At 39.3% G+C, this 23,940-nt stretch overlaps 1 protein-coding gene across 1 annotated transcript in view; it reads left to right on the forward strand.

Annotated features, from left to right (window-relative positions):
• Cd200r1 (CD200 receptor 1) overlaps positions 1 to 15,442 on the forward strand; it is a 41,541-nt gene extending 26,099 nt beyond the window's left edge. The window contains exons 2-7 of the mRNA XM_032899290.1: positions 8,979 to 9,038; positions 9,770 to 10,087; positions 10,206 to 10,460; positions 12,444 to 12,546; positions 13,101 to 13,146; positions 14,016 to 15,442. Of these exons, the coding sequence (XP_032755181.1) occupies positions 8,979 to 9,038; positions 9,770 to 10,087; positions 10,206 to 10,460; positions 12,444 to 12,546; positions 13,101 to 13,146; positions 14,016 to 14,156 (923 nt within the window). The 3' untranslated portion in view covers positions 14,157 to 15,442. The remainder of the gene's footprint in view (positions 1 to 8,978; positions 9,039 to 9,769; positions 10,088 to 10,205; positions 10,461 to 12,443; positions 12,547 to 13,100; positions 13,147 to 14,015) is intronic.
• Positions 15,443 to 23,940: the final 8,498 nt, after the last annotated feature.

Consider the following 23,940-nt stretch of genomic DNA (forward strand, 5'->3'; position numbering starts at 1 on the left):
TATTTTTCTCCCATGTGTACTTTTGGCATCTTTGTTAAAAATTAGCCCCATTTTTCCTGTGGTTTATAATGCACCCTCTATTCTGAAGAAAGGAAAGAAAGAAGAAATGTCTTCTTCCATCATCAGCCCCTCCCTTGCCCACACCTTTTTCAGTCCACCATAATCCCACTTCTCTCAGGTCTTGGGTTCATTTTGCTTTCCCATGCAATACCCTGGTCACTTACCTCACTGTACCTGGCCTATTCTGCTTAATAGCATGTCTCCTGATTCCACCCTCTTTCCATATAATGACAGATTTTTGTTGTTTTGTCCTGTAATGTTCTTTTTTTTTAATTTTTTTAATCTTTATTAACTTGAGTATTTCTTTTTTTTTTCAGATATTATGCTTACATTTTCTTTTTTTTTTTTTTTTTTTTTTTTTTATTAACTTGAGTATTTCTTATTTACATTTCGAAAGTGTTATTCCCTTTCCGGTTTCGGCAAACATCCCCTAATCCCTCCCCTCCCCTTCTTTATGGGTGTTCCCTTCCCCATCCTCTGCCCATTACTGCCCTCCCCCCAACAATCACGTTCACTGGGGGTTCAGTCTTAGCAGGACCCAGGGCTTCCCCTTCCACTGGTGATCTTACGAGGGTATTCATTGCTACCTATGAGGTCAGAGTCCAGGGTCAGTCCATGTATAGTCTTTAGGTAGTGGCTTAGTCCCTTGAAGCTCTGGTTGCTTGGCATTGTTGTTCATAAGTGGTCTCGAGCTCCTTCAAGCTCTTTGAGTTCTTTCTCTGATTCATTCAATGGGGGTCCCGTTCTCAGTTCAGTGATTTGCTGCTGGCATTCGCCTCTGTATTTGCTGTATTCTGGCTGTGTCTCTCAGGAGCGATGTGCATCCGGCTCCTGTCGGCCTGCACTTCTTTGCTTCATCCATCTTGTCTAATTGGATGGCTGTATATGTATGGGCCACATGTGGGGCAGGCTCTGAATGGGTGTTCCTTCTGTCTCTGTTTTAATCTTTGCCTCTCTCTTCCCTGCCAAAGGTATTCTTGTTCCCCTTTTAAAGAAGGAGTGAAGCATTCACATTTTGATCATCCGTCTTGAGTTTCATTTGTTCTAGGCATCTAGGGCAATTCAAGCATTTGGGCTAATAGCCTCTTATCAATGAGTGCATACCATGTGTGTTTTTCTGTGATTGGGTTACCTCACTCAGGATGATATTTTCCAGTTCCAACCATTTGCCTACGAACTTCATAAAGTCATTGTTTTTGATAGCTGAGTAATATTCCATTGTGTAGATGTACCACATTTTCTGTATCCATTCCTCTGTTGAAGGGCATCTGGGTTCTTTTTCGAGCTTCTGGCTATTATAAATAAGGCTGCTATGAACATAGTGGAGCACGTGTCTTTTTTATATGTTGGGGCATCTTTTGGGTATATGCCCAAGAGAGGTATAGCTGGATCCTCAGGCAGTTCAATGTCCAATTTTCTGAGGAACCTCCAGACTGATTTTCAGAATGGTTGTACCAGTCTGCAATCCCACCAACAATGGAGGAGTGTTCCTCTTTCTCCACATCCTCGCCAGCATTTGCTGTCACCTGAGTTTTTGATCTTAGCCATTCTCAGTGGGGTGAGGTGAAATCTCAGGGTTGTTTTGATTTGCATTTCCCTGATGACTAAAGATGTTGAACATTTCTTTAGGTGTTTCTCAGCCATTCGGCATTCCTCAGCTGTGAATTCTTTGCTTAGCTCTGAACCCCATTTTTTAATAGGGTTAGTTGTCTCCCTGCGGTCTAACTTCTTGAATTCTTTGTAAATTTTGGATATAAGGCCTCTATCTGTTGTAGGATTGATAAAGATCTTTTCCCAATCTGTTGGTTGTCGTTTTGTCCTAACCACAGTGTCTTTTGCCTTACAGAAGCTTTGTAGTTTTATGAGATCCCATTTGTCGATTCTTGATCTTAGAGCATAAGCCATTGGTGTTTTGTTCAGGAAATTTTTTCCAGTACCCATGTGTTCCAGATGCTTCCCTAGTTTTTCTTCTATTAGATTGAGTGTATCTGGTTTGATGTGGAGGTCCTTTATCAACTTGGACTTAAGCTTTGTACAGGGTGATAAGCATGGATCGATCTGCATTCTTCTACATGTTGACCTCCAGTTGAACGAGCACCATTTGCTGAAAATGCTATCTTTTTTCCATTGGATGGTTTTGGCTCCTTTGTCAAAAATCAAGTGACCATAGGTGTGTGGGTTCATTTCTGGGTCTTCAATTCTATTCCATTGGTCTATCTGTCTGTCTCTGTACCAATACCATGCAGTTTTTATCACTATTGCTCTGTAATACTGCTTGAGTTCAGGGATAGTGATTCCCCCTGAAGTCCTTTTATTGTTGAGGATACTTTTAGCTATCCTGGGTTTTTTGTTATTTCAGATGAATTTGCAAATTGTTCTGTCTAACTCTTTGAAGAATTAGATTGGTATTTTGATGGGGATTGCATTGAATCTGTAGATTGCTTTTGGTAAAATGGCCATTTTTACTATGTTAATCCTGCCAATCCATGAGCATGAGAGATCTTTCCATCTTCTGAGGTCTTCTTCAATTTTTTTCTTCAGAGTCTTGAAGTTCTTATTGTACAGATCTTTTACTTGCTTGGTTAAAGTCACACCGAGGTACTTTATATTATTTGGATCTATTATGAAGGGTGTCGTTTCCCTAATTTCTTTCTCAACTTGTTTCTCTTTTGTGTAGAGGAAGGCTACCGATTTATTTGAGTTAATTTTATACCCAGCCACTTTGCTGAAGTTGTTTATCAGCTTTAGTAGTTCTCTGGTGGAACTTTTGGGATCACTTAAATATACTATCATATCATCTGCAAATAGTGATATTTTGACTTCTTCTTTTCCAATCTGTATCCCCTTGATCTCCTTTTTTTGTCTGATTGCTCTGGCTAGAACTTCAAGAACTATATTGAATAAGTAGGGAAAGAGTGGGCAGACTTGTCTAGTCTCTGATTTTAGTGGGATTGCTTCAAGTTTCTCTCCATTTAGTTTAATGTTAGCTACTGGTTTGCTGTATATGGCTTTTACTATGTTTAGGTATGGGCCTTGAATTCCTATTCTTTCCAGGACTTTTATCATGAAGGGGTGTTGAATTTTGTCAAATGCTTTCTCAGCATCCAATGAAATGATCATGTGGTTTTGTTCTTTCAGTTTGTTTATATAATGGATTAAGTTGATGGTTTTCCATATATTAAACCATCCCTGCATGCCTGGGATGAAGCCTACTTGATCATGGTGGATGATTGTTTTGATGTGCTCTTGGATTCGGTTTGCCAGAATTTTATTGAGTATTTTTGCATCGATATTCATAAGGGAAATTGGTCTGAAGTTCTCTTTCTTTGTTGGGTCTTTGGGTGGTTTAGGTATATGAGTAATTATGGCTTCATAGAAGGAATTCGGTAGTGCTCCATCTGTTTCAATTTTGTGGAATAGTTTGGATAGTATTGGTATGAGGTCTTCTATGAAGGTCTGATAGAATTCTGCACTAAACCCGTCTGGACCTGGGCTCTTTTTGGTTGGGAGACCTTTAATGACTGCTTCTATTTCCTTAGGAGTTATGGGGTTGTTTAACTGGTTTATCTGTTACTGATTTAACTTCTGTACCTGGTATCTGTCTAGGAAATTGTCCATTTCCTGCAGATTTTCAAGTTTTGTTGAACATCGGCTTTTATAGTAAGATCTGATGATTTTTTGAATTTCCTCTGAATCTGTAGTTATGTCTCCCTTTTCATTTCTGATTTTGTTAATTTGGACACACTCTCTGTGTCCTCTCGTTAGTCTGGCTAAGGGTTTATCTATCTTGTTGATTTTCTCAAAGAACCAACTTTTGGTTTTGTTGATTCTTTCTATGGTTCTTTTTGTTTCTACTTGGTTGATTTCAGCTCTGAGTTTGATTATTTCCTGCCTTCTACTCCTCCTGGGTGTATTTGCTTCTTTTTGTTCTAGAGATTTTAGGTGTGTTGTCAAGCTGCTGACATATGCTCTTTCCTGTTTCTTTCTGCAGGCACTCAGCGCTATGAGTTTTCCTCTTAGCACAGCTTTCATCGTGTCCCATAAGTTTGGGTATGTTGTACCTTCATTTTCATTAAATTCTAAAAAGTTTTTAATTTCTTTCTTTATTTCTTCCTTGACCAGGTTATCATTGAGTAGAGCATTGTTCAATTTCCATGTATATGTGGGCATTCTTTCCTTATTGTTATTGAAGACCAGCTTTAGGCCGTGGTGGTCCGATAGCACGCATGGGATTATTTCTATCTTTCTGTACCTGTTGAGGCCCGTTTTTTGACCAATTATATGGTCAATTTTGGAGAAAGTACCATGAGGAGCTGAGAAGAAGGTATATCCTTTTGCTTTAGGATAGAATGTTCTATAAATATCCGTTAAGTCCATTTGGCTCATGACTTCTCTTAGTCTGTCTACATCTCTGTTTAATTTCTGTTTCCATGATCTGTCCATTGATGAGAGTGGGGTGTTGAAATCTCCTACTATTATTGTGTGAGGTGCAATGTGTGTTTTGAGCTTTATTACGGTTTCTTTTACGTATGTAGGTGCCCTTGTATTTGGGGCATAGATATTTAGGATTGAGAATTCATCTTGGTGGATTTTTCCTTTGATGAATATGAAGTGTCCTTCCTTATCTTTTTTGATGACTTTTAGTTGAAAATTGATTTTATTTGATATTAGAATGGCTACTCCAGCTTGCTTCTTCTGACCATTTGCTTGGAAAGTTGTTTTCCAGCCTTTCACTCTGAGGTAGTGTCTGTCTTTGTCTCTGAGGTGTGTTTCCTGTAGGCAGCAGAATGCAGGGTCCTCGTTGCGTATCCAGTTTGTTAATCTATGTCTTTTTATTGGGGAGTTGAGGCCATTGATATTGAGAGATATTAAGGAATAGTGATTATTGCTTCCTGTTATATTCATATTTGAATGTGAGGTTATGTTTGTGTGCTTTTCTTCTCTTTGTTTTGTTGCCAAGACGATTACTTTCTTGCTTCTTCTAGGGTATAGCTTGCCTCCTTATGTTGGGCTTTACCATTTATTATCCTTTGTAGTGCTGGATTTGTAGAAAGATATTGTGTAGATTTGGTTTTGTCATGGAATATCTTAGTTTCTCTATCTATGTTAATTGAGAGTTTTGCAGGATGCAGTAACCTGGGCTGGCATTTGTGTTCTCTTAGGGTCTGTATGACATCAGTCCAGGATCTTCTGGCTTTCATAGTTTCTGGCGAAAAGTCTGGTGTGATTCTGATAGGTCTCCCTTTATATGTTACTTGACCTTTTTCCCTTGCTGCTTTTAATATTCTTTCTTTATATTGTGCGTTTGGTGTTTTGACTATTATGTGACGGGAGGAGTTTCTTTTCTGGTCCAATCTATTTGGAGTTCTGTAGGCTTCTTGTATGCCTATGGGTATCTCTTTCTTTAGGTTAGGGAAGTTTTCTTCTATGATTTTGTTGAAGATATTTACTGGTCCTTTGAGCTGGGGAGTCTTCACTCTCTTCTATACCTATTATCCTTAGGTTTGATCTTCTCATTGAGTCCTGGATTTCCTGTATGTTTTTGGACCAGTAGCTTTTTCCGCTTTGCATTATCTTTGACAGTTGAGTCGATGATTTCTATGGAATCTTCTGCTCCTGAGATTCTCTCTTCCATCTCTTGTATTCTGTTGGTGAAGCTCGTATCTACAGCTCCTTGTCTCTTCTTTTGGTTTTCTATATCCAGATTTGTTTCCATGTGTTCTTTCTTGATTGCTTCTATTTCCATTTTTAGTTCCTTCAAGTGTTTGATTGTGTTTTCCTGGAATTCTTTCAGGGATTTTTGTGATTCCTCTCTGTAGGCTTCTACTTGTTCTCTAAGGGAGTTCTTCACGTCTTTCTTGAAGTCTTCCAGCATCATGATCAAATATGATTTTGAATCTAGATCTTGCTTTTCTGGTGTGTTTGGATATTCCGTGTTTGCTTTGGTGGGAGAATTGGGCTCCGATGATGCCATGTAGTCTTGGTTTCTGTTGTTTTGGTTCCTGTGCTTTCCTCTCGCCATCAGATTATCTCTAGTGTTACTTTGTTCTGCTATTTCTGACAGTGGCTAGACTGTCCTATAAGCCTGTGTTTCAGAAGTGCTGTAGACCTGTTTTCCTGTTTTCTTTCAGCCAGTTATGGGGACAGAATGTTCTGCTTTCGGGCGTGTAGTTTTTCCTATCTACAGGTCTTCAGCTGTTCCTGTTGGCCTGTGTCTTGAGTTCACCAGGCTTGCAGCAGAAAAGTTGGTCTTACCTGTGGTCCCGAGGCTCAAGTTTGCTCGTGGGGTGTTGCTTATGAGCTCTCCGAGGCGGCAGCAACCCAGAAGATCTGCGCCTCCCTTTCCGGGAGCTTCCGTGTACCAGGGTTCCAGATGGCGTTTGGTGTTTTCCTCTGGAATCAGTAATGTGTGCAGAGTGCAGTCTCTAACTTGAGTATTTCTTATTTACATTTCGATTGTAATTCCCTTTCCCAGTTTCCGGGTCAACAGCCCCCTAACCCCTCCCCCTCCCCTTCTATATGGGATTCCCCTCCCCATCTTCCCCCCATTACCACCCTCCCCCAAACAATCACGTTCACTAGGTGTTCAGTCTTGGCAGGACAAAGGGCTTCCCCTTCCACTGGTGCTCTTACTAGGCTATTTATTCATTGTTACCTATGAGGTTGGAGCCCAGGGTCAGGCCATGTATAGTCTTTGGGTAGTGGCTTAGTCCCTGGAAGCTCTGGTTGCTTGGCATTGTTGTTCATATGGGGTCTTGAACCCCTTCAAGCTCTTCCAGTCCTTTCTCTGATTCCTTCAACGGGGGGGTCCCATTCTCAGTTCAGTGGTTTGCTGCTGGCATTCGCCTCTGTATTTGCTGTATTCTGGCTGTGTCTCTCAGGAGAGATCTACATCCAGTTCCTGTCGGCCTGCACTTCTTTGCTTCATATATCTTGTCTAATTGGGTGGCTGTATATGTATGGGCCACATGTGGGGCAGGCTCTGACTGGGTGTTCCTTCTGCCTCTGTTCTAAACTTTGCCTTCCTATTCCCTGCCAAGGGTATTCTTGTTTCCCTATTAAAGAAGGAATGAAGCATTCACATTTTGGTCATCCTTCTTGAGTTTCATGTGTTCTGTGCATCTAGGGTAATTCAAGCATTTGGGCTAATAGCCACTTATCAATGAGTGCATACCATGTGTTTTTCTGTGATTGGGTTACCTCACTCAGGATGATATTTTCCAGTTCCATCTATTTGTCTATGAATTTCATAAAGTCATTGTTTTTGATAGCTGAGTAATATTCCATTGTGTAGATGTACCACATTTTCTGTATCCATTCCTCTGTTGAAGGGCATCTGGGTTCTTTCCAGCTTCTGGCTATTATAAATAAGGCTGCTATATATATTCATATTTGGATGTGAGATTGTGTTTGTGTGCTTTTCTTCTCTTTGTTTTGTTGTCAAGATGATTAGTTTCTTGCTTTTTCTAGGGTGTAGCTTTAACATAAGGAGTTATGTTGGGCTTTACCATTTATTATCCTTTTTAGGGCTGGATATGTAGAAAGATATTGTGTAAATTTGGTTTTGTCATGGAATATCTTGGTTTCTCCATGTCATTTAATGTTCTTAATTGAAGATTTTCTATACTTTTGTTGTGTCCTCTGATATTTAGCATAGGCATTCTTTTGTTTTTGTTTGAAATATACATTTATAATTAGACCATTTTACTATTAAAACACACTAGCACTTCATAGTAGTGTAGGCACCTCAGGCTAACTAACAGGTCTACTTTTTCTTTCCTGTGTCTTTAATTGTTGCATAGAATGCATGGAACTCTTATAGGTCAATGCGTCAGAAACCAAGCTTGAGTTTGGTTTATGACTCTGTTTTGTTCCGTTTTATAAAGCAGTATATGTAGTCCAGGCTGGTCTCAAATTCACAATACGGCCAGCTGCTCTGACATTCATGATTCTCCTGCCTCCCGTCTGTGCAACCACGCCTGGTTTTGGACCACTGTAACTGTGAACGATTCTACAGAACTCAAGGAAGGGATGGAAAAAGAAAAGGGCACTCATTCTTCTCCTCCTTGCTCTGCTTCATTTCTGTTCAGTCACAAGGTAGAGCGCCTGGAAGGAAGCATGAGGATGAACTCTGTGTGATTATGTTTCCACACTTTTTGACAACGGCTCTGCTTCTTCATCTTTGGGAAGTGTCCTTTATTGGACCAAATGGCTTGTTTTAAATTTAATTAATTTATGTATTTACATCCCAATTATTTATTCACTTTACATCCCAATAACAGTCCCCTCATCCTAGTCCCCCTCTTGCAGTTCATCCCCCAAATCCCCTTCCCTTCTCCTCTCAGAAGGAGGAGCCACCTGGGTATCACCCTCCCACCCCCTGACATCAGTCACTACAGGACGAGGTGCATCCTCTCTCATTAAGGCCAGACAAGGGGGCCCAGTTAGAGGACCTGAATCCACAGGCAGGCAACTGAATCCACAGACAGGCAACAAATTCAGGGACAGCCCCTGCTCCAGTTGTTGAGGGACCCACATGAAAACCAAGCTGCAAATCTTCTACGTGTGTGTGTGTGTATGTGTGTGTGTGTGTGTGTGTGTGTGTGTGTGTGTGTGTGTGTGTGTTTGTAGTCTAGGATCATGTGTCTTTAATTACGGGATGACATCTGAAGAAAGAATTTAATGAACACAGTTTAAGTGGTATGCCTACACTGAACCTGGCAAGGAGGTGGAAGAAGAACGACAGGTCTACTTCACAAAATATTTGGCAAAATAAGGTGATGCATAAATGGGAAATGATTGTTTAATATCTTATAAATGTAATTTTCATGATGTCGACATACCAGTGATGATAAAACTTTAAATTCCTGCTTACAATCATTTACATATTTAAGCACTTGTATTTAAATATTTTCTAGAGTCAAGTTGTCCTGATAAGAATCAAACAATGCAGAACAGTTCATCACCTATGCCAGAAGGTAATATTTTTGCTTACCTTGTGGGAATGGAGAGCTGATCTTGCTTAGAAACAGGAACTAATGCCTTGGCTGCTGGGCAGATTAGGATGAATAGCAGAGTCTGGTGATGGAGTGTTATGGTGTGAGGGACCCTGAACACTTGCCTTTAAACCTTTGCCATCTTTGAGTGATGGGAAGACTGTGATGGCATTAGTACCCTCCCAAGTCTGTGGTGAAGAATTTCTTTCTTCATCTGATTAGGTGATCTTTATTTGGATGTGACTTGTGAGGACTTGAGTACCCCAAAGAGGCAAGTGATACTGAAATAGGACAGTGGAGATGTTAATGCAGTGTTTACCATAAGCAAGCCTTATTCGCAGCAAGGTCTGCTCCTGTTAAAGTGATGGTATTGCTGACTTTCATCACAAGTGATTGTGACAGATAATTTTGTTGAGTAATCACCACTTATCAAATTTGGACTCTTTACATCGGTGTACAAGTAATGTGAGGATTTATGGTGCAAGATGTGTGCAGCCCACATGCCTGAACCTTTACTTTAGAAGATGAGTAATGTATTTAATTCTGAGAGATTAAACATAGGAAAGTAAGAAAAAGTCTACTAGTGTTGGAAAACAATCATTAGTCAAGCAGTGTTCTAGTGTAACTTTATATAAGCTACAGTGGATAGACCTAACTCACAAGGTTGGTCTCTCTCTCTCTCTCTCTCTCTCTCTCTCTCTCTCTGTATCCAGTTAACACTACAGTGTTTGTACAGATGGGTACAAAGGCTCTGCTCCACTGCCCTTCTGTTTCACTGACAAAAGTAATATTAATAACATGGATAATAACTCTCAGAGGACAGCCTCCCTGCATAATAGCCTACAAAGCAGACACAAGGGAGACCCATGAAAGCAACTGCTCGGATAGAAGCATCACCTGGGCCTTCACATCTGACCTCTCTCCCAACCTTCAGATCAGTGCAGTGGCCCTCCAGCATGAAGGGCATTACTTATGTGATATAGCAGTACCTGACGGGAATTTCCAAAACATCTATGATCTCCAAGTGCTGGGTAAGTGACAATGTTGTGTAGCCTGCTCTTTCAGTATTACAAGTCATTATTAGATAGAAACAGATGTCTTTGTAATTTGTGACAAGACTGAATCTTTATTTCCTGTCCATCTCTACAGTGCCCCCTGAAGTAACCCACTTTCCAGGGGAAAATAGAACTACAGTTTGTGAGGCGATTGCAGGCAAGCCTGCTGCACAGATCACTTGGACGCCAGACGGGGATTGTGTCACTAAGAATGAATCACACAGCAATGGCACTGTGACTGTCCGGAGCATGTGCAACTGGGAGCAGAGCAATGTGTCTGTTGTGTTCTGTGTTGTCTCTCATTTGACAACTGGTAACCAGTCTCTGTCTATAGAACTGAGTAGAGGGGGTGAGTACCTTCTTTAAATTTTTTTGCCTTTAGTATGTATGTATGTATGTATGTATGTATGTATGTATGTATGTGTTTGTGCATGTGCCATAGTATGTATGTAGCTGCCAGATGACATGTCCTTCTACCATATGGGATAGAAATTTGGTCCTCAGGCTTGAAAGCATGTGTTTTTACCTGATGACCTACCCACAGGTCTATCTACCTTTTTTTCCTTTCTTTTTCTCTGTGTGTTTTTCTTTTTTTCTCTCTATCTTTTTCTTCCTCTGAGGTAAGTGTTTTCTTTGTGGCTTTGGCTGCCTGAGTGGTGGGATTGCAAAGCAGTTGTTCCTTCCTTGAGAGGGAACTGGTACTTAACTTATTCTTCAGTAGTAGATACTGAATGCTCAGAACAGGGAGGACAATTTGAGCAGCTTATTTAGTATTCTTCAAAGCTAGGAAATCCACTGTTTTGCCTTAGAAGTATTTTGTAACTTTGTATCAAGTGAAAAGAATTGCCAGTACTAAATAATTCTAATCTGTACTTCTCTAAATGCCCTTTTAAGAATCATCGTAAAATATTTTCATACTTCAGTGATGTGTAGGCTTTAACTCTCAGATTATTGATATAATACACCAATACTTTTCTCCTTTATACTTATTGAGTAAACAGCCAAGAGTGGTGGTTCTTCCTGATTTTCTTGACGTTGTTCAAAGTGAGCACCAGGTTTTTCTGCTCATTCCCTCTTGTCTCTGAAGCCAATATTTATTGGAAATTATTTATATATTTGAAGCTCACAATACAATGACAAAAATGAGAACATCCCTAGCTTTATACTGGGTCTCAGAACAAAAAATGGCAGTTAGGCATAAGGGTTTTGCACAACATGGCTTCTCATTCACAGCTGTATAAATCTGAATTATCAAAAATGTTCTGACTTACTGGGTACTCTGCCAGTCCCATCTTTTTCTGAGGAAATGAGGTTCTTAGTATTTTGCAAAGACAGCGAGCAACAGAAGAACTTCCTACATCATTTTCTCTTTTCCTGAAGAGATCTCTTGTTTTCTTTCCCTCTTTTTAATATATAGAGAGATCTTTATTTACTCTCGGAAAGTTATGAGACACATTTTTCAAGTTCTTTTCCCTGAAATTTATTATTTTGACACACATATGTCTTTGATAGTATTTCTCCCTTTATCCTCTCTTATTCCCTTTATCCTCTCTTATTCCCTTTCATTGAGCTTCTCAACATGCCCTCTTCTACTTCTTTGTGTGCATGTGTGTGTTATGTGTAGAAGTTCATGTTGTGGATGTTGTGTTGTCATTGATGGTGTGTGTGTGTGTGTGTGTGTGTGTGTGTGTGTGTGACACTATTTAATTCAGGTTGCTTGCATGGGTATGTATGGGGGATTATGTAATTGAACAAGGACAACTTGTGATCCATTCCCCCATTAGTGGTGGAATGTTGATAGGTCCAGCCTTGTACACGTCTTATACCTGTAGCCCCTGCTTCTTTGAGTTCCACACCTACGGAACTTTATGCCTGGAGGATTGGGTTTTACAACAGTCTTTCTTATCCTCTGGCTCTTACGTTGTTTTGGCCACTCTTCCTCCATGTCCCTGAAACTAGATGGGGTGGTAGAGATCAATGTTTAGCGCTGAACATTCCGCTCAACAATCATCTATTCTCAGAACCTTGAGCAGTTATGGGTCCCTGCATTCACCATCAGCCAACGCAAATTTTTTTTTGACCAAGATTGAAAGCAGCATCAATTTATGAGTATAAAATAAGTGTTTAGAAGACAACGGGACAGTGTGTTCATCTAGCAAAGCAACAGTAGAAGACCCCCACCCCTTCTCCCCTGAAGCTCATGATCTTTCTGGATGCCTGGTTTTGAGCATGTTTCAGTACAGACATGAACTCCTGCTTCATTTTATCAATGAAAAGTATACTATTATATGGGCTTACCATCTTTCAACCATAAATTTTTCTATCATTACAGGTGACCAATTATTGGGATCATACATTCAATACATCATCTCATCTATTATTATTATTTTGATCATCATAGGATGCATTTGTTTTTTGAGATTCAGTGGCTGCAGGTATTAACTGATGATTTTTCTTCAACTTTATTGGATTAGAAAAGGGTGAGAAATGTGGACTGACTGAATGACTGAATGACTGACTGACAGACTGAATGAATGACTGTTACATTAGGGAGGAACAACAATGTTCTTGTAAACAAATGAGACACATGAAGTGTTAGAATGGAATTACCTTGCATGATGACAGTGTTTAGTGAGTTGCTCAGATGAGTGGGCACTGTGAATTAAGCCGATTAGGGCTGAGAATTAGGACATGCTAATATCTTTAATTTGAGGAAATAGCCACAACGTTTCCTTTTATATAATAAAGAGATGGCACCACATACATTTTATTGTATCAAGTTCCTATCTCAACATTTTGCTGTTTTGCCTAAGAGCTAGAATTCTTTATTATAGTAACTGCAAATCAGTATATTTTATTCATTTCTGGTAGTTCATTTCTGATTTAGTGAGACTTACACATTAATTATCTGAACATTTTGATACTATAACTGTTTATTCTAAACAGTGATGTTGCCTGCAGTTACTCCAGTTTTTTTTCTTTTTTTTAGAAAATGTAAATTGCCAAAATCGGGAGCTACTCCAGATGTTGAGGAGGTAAGATGAATTAATGAATATTTGCAAATTTAAAACCACATGGTCTTTTTTATTTTTTATTTTTTTTGGTCCTTCCCCCACCCCCCTCTGCGAAAATCACATGGTCTTAAATCTAGCAGAAAAATCTATAATTTGAGTTAGTATTCATGCTTTTGTTGAACAAAACAATTCTAATTTTGGAGTTAGTAGTCAGACATACTTATTTTGCTAAATATCTATCAAATATATGATATATATATCTTATAAACAATTATAGTATTCAAATGTTCTGATAATTAATATGTAAGTTGCAATAAATTAGAAATTAACTAGCAGAAGTGAATGGAGTACACTGATTTGCAATTACTATAGCAAAGGAGAAAATTGTGGATATAAACATCTGTCTATCCATCTATCTATCTTCCAACCTACTTTTTCATCTGATAAACAGTATCCTAACAACTTTGCCCTATTTGGATTGTAATCTCCAGAGAAATCAAGTGGATGTTCCATTCCCCCATGAAACTGTTCAATTAATGACTTCTCCGTTTAAGCACCACTACAATTTTTCTCTTATCTAAGCTCAAAGCAGCCCACTCCTTAGACTCTGAATAAGAAGCCCACTTCTTATTCTCTTTGACTCACTCTTTTGAATACTTCTTACGTTACCCCATTCCTCTACATGTCCACATTCACCCATCAACCATCGCACACAAAATATAATCAACAGATAGTTTTGATAGGTTAGAGCAAAGCTTTGGTTTTCTCATATAAGTCAGAGACTCACTTATAAGCATTATTAATAGGTGCTAACGCAGTAGAAACATGGGTAATTTTGGTAGTGATTTCTAGCTCTTTTGAATGGATTTTAATTTTGAGCTTTTTCCAAGGATGAAATGCAGCCGTATGCTAGCTACACAGAGAAGAGCAATCCACTCTATGATACTGTGACCACGATGGAGGCACACCCAGCGTCACAAGGCAAAGTCAATGGCACAGACTGTCTTACTTTGTCAGCCATGGGAATCTAGAACCAAGAAAAAGAAGTCAAGAGACATCATAATTACTGCTTTTCTTTCTTTAAACTTCTCCAATGGAGGGAAATTAGCTCTTCCAAAGTTCTTGAAAGCACAAATGTTCTAATGGATTTGCATTTAAGTTCTTCTATCATTGGAAGTTTGGAATCTTTGCTGCTACCTGTTAATTCTAGGAAGAACTGATTTAATAATTACAAAGGAAGCACATTGTTATGGTAAAATATCAAATTGTGCAATACAATGATGAAAACTGGGTTTCCTCAAGAAATCACTGCAGAAGGAACAACCATTACTAAAGCATTTCATATGAGTTCTTCCAAAAAAGAAAATCCCTGTGTATACAACATGATTATGGTATGTGTGTGCCTTTATATGTTTGTTTACAAATGTGTATATATGCACACATCTGATTATCAAGACATCTCTGTCAAAAACTCACTGGCGTTCCAGATTTATGAAAGCTAATAATGTGAGTATTGGAGATATTTTTATATCAGTATATGTAAAACTACCTCATTCTTTTTAATGGCTACATAAAATTCATGGTCCTTGGATGGGCATTTAGACTTTGTGTTGCATGTGGTATTGAATGATACCATGTGGAATGTTTCTTGTGGTGAATCTCCGCATTATTTGAGTGCACCTGTGAGATAATTTCTGTGAGTGTAATGGTCCTGTCAGTTGGAATGCGCTTTTATGATCAATAGATCAGTCAAACTGTGTCAGTTTACATTTTCTCTAATTGTGTTTGAATGTGACTTTCTCCATATTCTTATTCTTATGTTTTTAATATCCTTACTTTCACCTTTTATACTTTCCATTTTTAATTAACCAGTTGGGTGATATGTCTTAAGGTTGTGATATTAACTTTATTATTTAATGGAACTGGATTCATACCTTTGGGTTTCATGTCCACAAAAGACATAGAAAGCATTTGTAATGACAGTATTTTCAACTCCTTGTATTACTACAAAAATGTTGACATCTGATGCACAACAGTTTTATGGATGTTATAAATTGTGTGTTTTTAACATTCTATTCTGATGTACTTATAAGAGAGCAACTGTCTTTGAACTATATATGTAGGTGGGAGAACTTGGAGTACTTTATGTGCTAATAGGATGGTAATGGGATGATATAACTTTTCCCTCCAATTTTTTGGAGGGAAATATTAGGAATACATATATTGATAATTTTTAGCATATATTTTTTAATTGTTAAAAATCAACCTGTTCCCTTTATATCAGGAAAGATATTAAAAATGGATTTATTCATCTTAATTTGTTTGCTTTGTTATTTTGAAATGAGGTGTTGATTTCTAAGGAAGTTCCCCAATCACTGTAGAGCCCAGGCTGGCCTCCCAATGGCTATGATTACATATGTATGAAAGCATACTCACAAAAGTATTTTCATGGGGTTGGGGATTTAGCTCAGTGGTAGAGCGCTTGCCTAGCAAGCACAAGGCCCTGGGTTCGGTCCCCAGCTCCGGAAAAAAGAAAAAAAAAAAGTATTTTCATTAGATAGATAATGATAGAAATTAAGACAAGACCAATTCACTCTTCACATGTCCCAACTGAGACAGTAAAGGCAATTAATTATTTTTTCTATTAAAATATTTTTCTTTCTATTCTACTACTTTGAAAGGTATGCATTATTGCATATATGTATTACTGGTGGATTGAATAGGTTTAGCCCCCATAAGTTTATGTATTTCAATGCTTGGCCATAGGGAGTAGCACTATTAGGAAGTGTGGCCTTGTAGCATCAGATATGGCTTTGTTGGAGGATGTCTTAGTTAGGGTTTTATTGCTGTGAACGGGCACCATGATCAATGCAAGTTTTATAAAGCCCCATTTAATTGGAACTGGCTTACAGGTTCAGAGGTTCAGTCCATTATCATGGCTGGAGCATGGCAGTGTCTAGGCAGGCATGGTGCAGGAGGAACTGAGTTCTACATCTTCACTCGAAGGAAGCCAGGAACAGACTGAGCAACCTCAGGCAGCTAGAGAAGGGTTTCCAAGCCCATCCCCACAGTGACACACTTCCTCCCACAAGGCCACACCTTTTACTAATGCCACTCCCAGGGCCAAGCATATGCAAACCATCACAGAGGAAGTACATCACTGTGGGGGGTAGGCTTTGAGGGCTCCTATGCTCAGGTTCTGCCCAGTCTGTGGATGCTAGTCCCCTCCTGGCTGCCTCCAGAAGACAGTCTCCTCTTGGCTGCCTTTGGATCAAGATGTAGAACTCTCAGCTCCTCCAGCACAGTGTCAGCCTGCATGATGCCATGCTTTCCTTCATGTTGATAATAGACTGAATCTCTGAAAGTGTAAGCCAGCCCTAACTACATGTTTGCCTTTATAAGAACTACTTTGGTCATGTTGTCCCTTCACAATAATGAAACCCTATGTGGTTGTTTGAACATGCTTGGCCCATGGGAAGTGTCTCTATTAGGAGGTGACCTTGTTGGGGGAAGTGCATCACTGTGGGGGGTGGGCTTTGAGGCTCTGCCCAGGTGGAAGAGTCAGTCTTCCCTGTTTGAAGTTAGATCACTGTGCAGCACTCTCAGCTCCTTCTCTAGCTCTATGTCTGCCTGCGGGTTGCCATGCTTCCTGCCATGATTAGACGGACTGAACCTCTGAAACTGTAAGCCAGCCCCAATGAAATGTTGCCTTTGTCATGGTGTCTCTTCACAGCAGTGGAAACCCTAATTGATACCCTGAGAGAGTTTCATTTACAAATGTCTAAAAATAGTGATATAAGGTATAATTGAAATCCCTAAAGTTTATATGTAAAAATTAGATTCTTTCTTTGCATGACTCAGGATTTTCTAGTGGAACAGAGCCAACAGAAGGAATATATATTGAAAAGGGATTAGATGGTTTTTCTTACCCAGAAGCAATAACTGAAAAATCCATGAGACAGGGTGTCTCAACAGTCCAAGCCATTGTTGAGAGCCTGGAATGTTCTGGGAGAGTCTCCAGTGTTCAGTCCACATGGGAGAGCCGAGTCCACAAAGAAGGTGAGTTCCAATGTCAGTGAAGATGGAAACAATGGAGGCTGCAGCTGCGCAGGGTCAGCTATGGAAGTATTTACCTATATTGAGACATTTCTAGATCATTCTGGCCATGAACCAAGAGTGTCCCATTACTACACGATCTGGCAACAGACCTGGCATTTTCTGTATAACCCTGTTAATACAGATGTACAGAACTCAAGAGTTGTGAATGCTGCCACTCATATTTAAACAAAAGCTTGGGAGACATCTGTCTGCATCAAGAACATTGGCTTATAGCTTTTCTCTCTTTCTTTTTTTTTTTTTTATTAACTTGAGTGTTTCTTATTTACATTTCGAGTGTTATTCCCTTTCCCGGTTTCCGGACAAACATCCCCCTAATCCTTCCCCCTCCCCTTCTTTATGGGTGTTCCCCTCCCCATCCTCCCCCCATTGCCGATGTCTTTAGTTTTGGTATCAGTGTGAAATGGAAAAAGAACTCTTTAGATTTGGGGCAGGCTTGCTACCTGTTATTATTTAATTATTTAAGTGCTAGAAATTTCCAGCAAAGGCATCGTGTCCTGAACTCTTTTATTCTTTCAATTGGGAGTTATGTTATTACTGGTTTAGTCTTGTTACTTGTTGTCTTCAGACTTTTTATTTTCTCATAATGCTTTCTTGGGGGCAGTATGTTTCTAAGACTCTATACTTCTTTACAGTTATCTGGTTTGTTGGTTAGAAAATATTCATGGTGGCCTCTAATGATATTTTAATTCCAATTTATTATTATTACTATTTATCATCATTATCGACCGCTGTAGCAGGGCTACAGACGACCACTGTAGCAGGGCTACAGAGACAGGGGTATCACTGTGTCATCCTGGTAACCATGTGCTGAGATCTCAGATGTGAACAACTGCTCTTGGCTTTCTTATGATAGTTCTGTCTCTAGGATGGCAGTTGCCATGTTTTAATTTTCATTTTGGCATTATCTACATGTATCTTCTCTATCTTTTTTTTCCTTGATAAATCTACAGGAATCAGTTTTATTTGTATATATTTAGGTATCCAAATTTTAGTTCACTATTTTTTATATTGTTTTCTGTTCCCTATTTTATTTCCTCCCTCTCTCCCTCCCTCCCTCCCTCCCTCCCTCCCTCCCTCCCTCCCTGCCTTCCTTATTGTCTTCTCCCCTTCTGTCCAACTCTCCTATTTTCTTTCATTCTTTTTTTACACAGTGGAGAAAGGATAATCTCTCTAACAAACAGTGTTAGAGAAACTGTTTATCCTTACACCAGAAGTCAAATCTGACTTCTATGTTGTCTTGTATGAGAAAGTCAATTCAGAACTGAGGTTGGAAGAGGAAAATAAGGCACACCTGTATTGTCCTTTCACCAAACAATGCTACTCTGACCACCAAAGCACCCAAGAAGTGTCTATCTCGTGGTGGGGGTCAGACCCTACTGATAATCTATCGTCTGGAGAATTAAGTGGATATACCATATTGGCTTTTTATAACAAGATATCATCAATTACTTCTTTTGCCTAACCAAAGTAGAATCAGTGCTAACCATGGGGTTCAGAGGCCACTGTAAGATAAACCCAGAGGACAGGGTTACTTCCTATTTAGGAAACTGAGAGAAAACGTGTGAGCAGGAACATTATTCCATTGGTAAATGTCCCCAATCTTCATCTTTACACTCCATAAAGAAAGACCGTTTGTAGCAGGAGATAGCATATCTAAATTGCTATATCCCAAAACACACAGAATAGAGGAAAAAAGTGAATAGAAAGTGTGAAGAAGCTAATATTGATACTTGAGTGGAGAATTATTTTGTTGCAGCCTTCTGATAGGATATTCACCCATGACTTGCCAATTCTAAACATACATACTTATAAACAACACTGAATGGACTTGGGCTGTGTTTGACTGTAACGATAATAATCAGTGAAGAAGAGGTCATGAAGTTAAGCAGGAGTGAGAAGACATGGGAGGAACTGGAGGATAGCAAGTGGGGGGGCAATAATGTAACTATATTACTCATCTATAAAATTCTCCAAAATTTAATTTTTCATTAGTTTACAAAACAATAGCCGTCCATGTAGGATTGTCATGGCTATTTCATTCTGTTTGATTCTGGCCTATCCCCTTTCCTTGCTGTACCCCTTTGTCCCAGTATTCTCCTTCCTTCCCATGAACCTGTTTGGTGACACTGGCCCTATGACATCACAGAACTGGAATGTCTGCTGACATCTGTTCTCTCTGGAGATGTCCTTGCTTCTCTCATGCCCTTTACAGGAATAGTCTTAATTTAGTACCCTTCCCTTAGATAGTAGCAAGAGACCTCCAACCACATCTCTACATCTAGTGTCTTCGTAAGAGTCATCTTTCAGAATGCAACCATATATCCTTACAAAGTATCCCACCAACACCCTCGTCTCTCAGACTCTTCAACAGCAGCCAGCTCCCATTAGTTTTGTGTATTGGATGAAGTGTCTATTTATTAGTTTTCCCCCACTCCTGTTACCATGTGTGCTTTTCTCATCCTGCCCCATGGAATTGCTCTCCTAGTCTTAGTTAAATGTGATTTCTGTACCAAACACCTCTCCAGTCATCTCAAAATACTGCTACCTCCAAGATTCTACTCTAAAGCTGTGTTTATTTTGGATAACCCAAATGAGGTTATATTACATTATATTCTACTTATAATATTATAATATATTATACTTATATTCTAACTATGGGAGATGATACTCTTGCCTCTTTAGACAAAATGACAACAAAAGCAAACATTATGTTTTACTACTCAACAATTAGCTGACAATATGAGGGGAGCCGAGATCTTTGACTTAGTTGAATGCTTTACTTATATGGATATTTACAATGAAAGCCATAAATATTTGCTTCAGGTAGACCAATGAAGAATATTACTTGATATTTATTTTTATGAATTTCTACATTTTCATGTGTACGTGTGTACTCATATGTTTGTGTACGTGTGTGTATATGGATTTATGTGTGGGTTCACATACACATGTATGTGCATGAGTGTAGGGACCAGAGGCTAACATCAGGTGTCTTCTTCAATTGCTTCTTCACCATGTTTTAAAAATTTATTATTGTTATTATTATTATTATTATCATTATTATTATTCACTTTACATCCCCTTCCTGGCACCTCTCCCAAAATCTGTCCCCTCAGCCCTCTCTTCTCCTTTGAGCCAGTGGGTTCACCCTTGAGTATCCCCCACCTTGGCACATTAAATCTTTGTGAAGCTAGGCGTACCATTTCCCACTGAAGTCAGACCGGGCAGTCCAACTAGAAGAATATATTCCATGTACAGTCAATAACTTTTGGGTTAGCCCCCACTTCAGTTGTTCGGGACCCACATGAAGACCAAGCTGTACTCCTGCTACATATGTGTAGGAAGACCTAGGTCCAGCCCGCGTATGTTCTTTGGTTGGTAGTTGAGTCTCTGAAAGCCCCAAGGGTCTTTCTGTTGAGTTCCTATCTCCTTAAAGGCTGCAATCCTTTCTCCTGTTCTTCCATAAGAGTGGCCAAGCTCCCTGTGGGAGTCTGCATCTGTTTGAGTCAGCTGCTGGGTGGAGCCTCTCAGAAGTCAACCATGCTAGACTCCTGTCTGCAAGCACAACAGTATCACCAACAGAGTCAGGAATGCGTGCTTGCTCATGGGATGCATCTCAAGTTGGGACAGTTATTGGTCAACCATTTCCTCAGTATCTACTCTATCCCCACATCCCTGCATTTCTTGTAGACAGGATAAATTTTGGGTTGAAAGTTTTGTGAGTGGGTTTGTGTCTCTATTATTCCATTGGGATTCCTGGCTAGCCAGAAGAGGTAGTTTCTTTAAGTTTCATACTCCTAATGCTGTGACTAACAGCTTAGCACACTCCCATTGATCTTTGGGTGCCTTCCTTATTCCAGGTCTCTGTCTCATCCTGGAGATGGCTGCCTACCTCCCCTCCCCTATCAGTTGCAGATTTTCATTCATTCTCTTGGCCATCTGGCCATCCCCTCTGTCCCTGTCTTTACTATATTTTTAGTATAAGGTCTGTCAGCTTACTTTTGGCATAGATGGGCTGGCCAGCAAGCTACAGGGACCCCCTCATCTCTACCTCTCTAGTATTGTAATTACAAGTATTCAAAACTGAATTTATTTATTTTTTCAAAACTTGGGGGTGGAGATCTTAACTCAGGTCTTTATGTTTGCATGGTAAACATTTTACCAATGAGGTATCACCTCATTCCCCATTTTTAATCCTTTTAACATGTTTTGGGTAAAAATATGTTTGAATAGTGTTCCCTAATATAGTTGATGCATGGATATTGTTAATCATTACTTCTGTCCTATGTCCTATGTTCTTAATTTGAGCCAGTAACTCTCTCAGTCATACTCTCTTGCCCTTCTGTCTCATGTGATGCTAAACACATGAAGAACATACTTTAGAGAGAAATCTTCTGTTACAAAGTTCTACAGAAGATAGAAATGAGAGAATAGGAATGAACTTCACTGACTACTGAATGATGTGGACCTCCAGACTGGCCCTTCAAGTTACTCATGGTATTACATATGTATTCTTGTAATGCCTGCTAGATTTTCCAATGTAGCAATCACCTTCTTTTATTAGGTGAAACATTTCTGTGGAAGAGTTACACACTAATCCAGTTCAGGATTGAAAATAATTTTCCCTCCAAGATTCTTTGAAGAATCCTTTGCTTTCCCCCAATTTTCTATAACCCACACCACCTATCACAACACTTTAAACACATGAACGTTGGTATTTACAGAACACTTACTATGTGTTAGAAGCTCTGTGTTCCACATGTATTAATTCACGTAGCTTCCATATTTCAAGAAGGACAATTCATCTCAATTTACAGAAAGAAAACTGAGGCATACAGGGTATAAATATCATTTCTTATTTCTAAGATGCATTGTCTTAGGGTTTCATTGCTATGAAAAGGCACCATGATCACAACAACTCTTATAAATAAAAACATTTAATTGGGGCTGGCTTATAGTTTCAGAAAATTAGTCCATTTATCATTATAGGAAACATGCACAGAGTACAGACAGGCATAGCACCAGAGGAGTCTACAGTCCTACATCTTGATCCACAGGTAGCAGGAGACTGTGTATCACACTGGGTGTAGCTTGAGCATATTTAAGACCTCAAAGCCTGCCTCATAACATGTTTAACAAGCCTTGCTTTTATCTACAAAGATTTTCTATGTACAGTACAGACAGGGTATATATAGTTCAATCCTCTGCCACTGAGGTAGTTAACCAACCCTTTAAAAAAGGTTCTGAAAAGAACCACTATCTGGAATGCCTGACTAACCAGCTCTGATGATTACACCTGAAACTGCATCTGAACACAATTCAAAAGTGATTACTATAAAAAAGATATAGACAATCATGATTAACCTTGGTGAGCAGAAATAAAAATTTAAGGGTACCAACAGTGGTATCTGTATCACTGCAATAAAATTTAAATGCACAAATTCAAGAAAATATTTTAGAATACCACTGTTGAGAGCCTTAATTCAAAGGAGAGAAAATCTACTTACAGCAGTTTTGTTTTTTTTTTTAAACAGAGAAGAACTTTATTCTTTATTAAGATACCATGCGAGAAGTCATGAAGGATTTTTGTTAGAACACATTTGAAAAATAGAGTAGCTCTTGCTTACTGCTTACACTGCAGAGAATATTGTTAAAGAAATTCATATCTGGGGTTGGGGATTTAGCTCAGTGGTAGCACGCTTGCCTAGCAAGCACAAGGCCCTGGGTTCGGTCCCCAGCTCTGAAAAAAAAAAAAACTTTAAAAGAAATTCATATCAAAGGACAAGTATTAGTTCAATATCCCATATTTGATTCCATGGTTTTCTTTTTTTTTTTAATGTCCATCACATTAAAATTCTTTTATTTTATTAGATATATTTCTTTACTTACATTTCAAACAGTATTCCCTTTCTTGGTTTCCTGTCCATAAGCCCCCATCTCTCCCCCTCCCCCATGAGGTTGTTCCCCCCATCCACCCCCCATTACCGTCGCCCTCTTCCCCCCAACATTCTCCTGCACCGGGGGTCCAACCTTGGCAGGACCAAGGGCTTCCCCTTCTACTGGTGCCCCAACAAGGCTAATCTCTGCTACATATGCAGTGGGAGACCTAGATCAGTCCATGTATACTCTTTCGGTAGTGCTTTAGTCCCTGGAAGTTCTGGTTGGTTGGCATTGTTGTTCTTATGGGGTTGCAAGCCCCTTCAGCTATTTCAATCCTTCCTCTAATTCCCCCAAAGGGAGTCCTGTTCTCAGTTCAGTGGTTTGCTATTAGCATTGACCTCTGTGTTGGACATGCTCTGGATGTGTCTCTCAGGAGAGATCTATATCTGGTCCCTTTCAGCATGCACTTTTTAGCTTCATCAATCTTATCTAGTTTTGGTGGCTGTATATATATGGACCACATGTGGGGCAGGCTCTAAATGGCCATTCCTTCAGTCGCTGCTCTGAACTTTGTTTCCATATCTCCTCCTATGGATATTTTCCCCCTTTTTAAGAAGGAGTGGGAATATCCGCATTTTGGTTATCCTTCTTGAGCTTCCTGTGGTATATGGATTGCATCTTGGGAAATTTGAGATTTTGGGCTAATATCCACTTGTCATTGAGTGTGTTTTTCTGTGATTGGGTTACTTCACTCAGGATGATATTTTCTAGTTCATTCCATTTGCCTATGAATTTCATGATTCCATGGTTTTCATA

The sequence above is a fragment of the Rattus rattus genome, chromosome 4, assembly GCF_011064425.1.
Source record: "Rattus rattus isolate New Zealand chromosome 4, Rrattus_CSIRO_v1, whole genome shotgun sequence".
Lineage (NCBI taxonomy): Eukaryota > Metazoa > Chordata > Mammalia > Rodentia > Muridae > Rattus > Rattus rattus.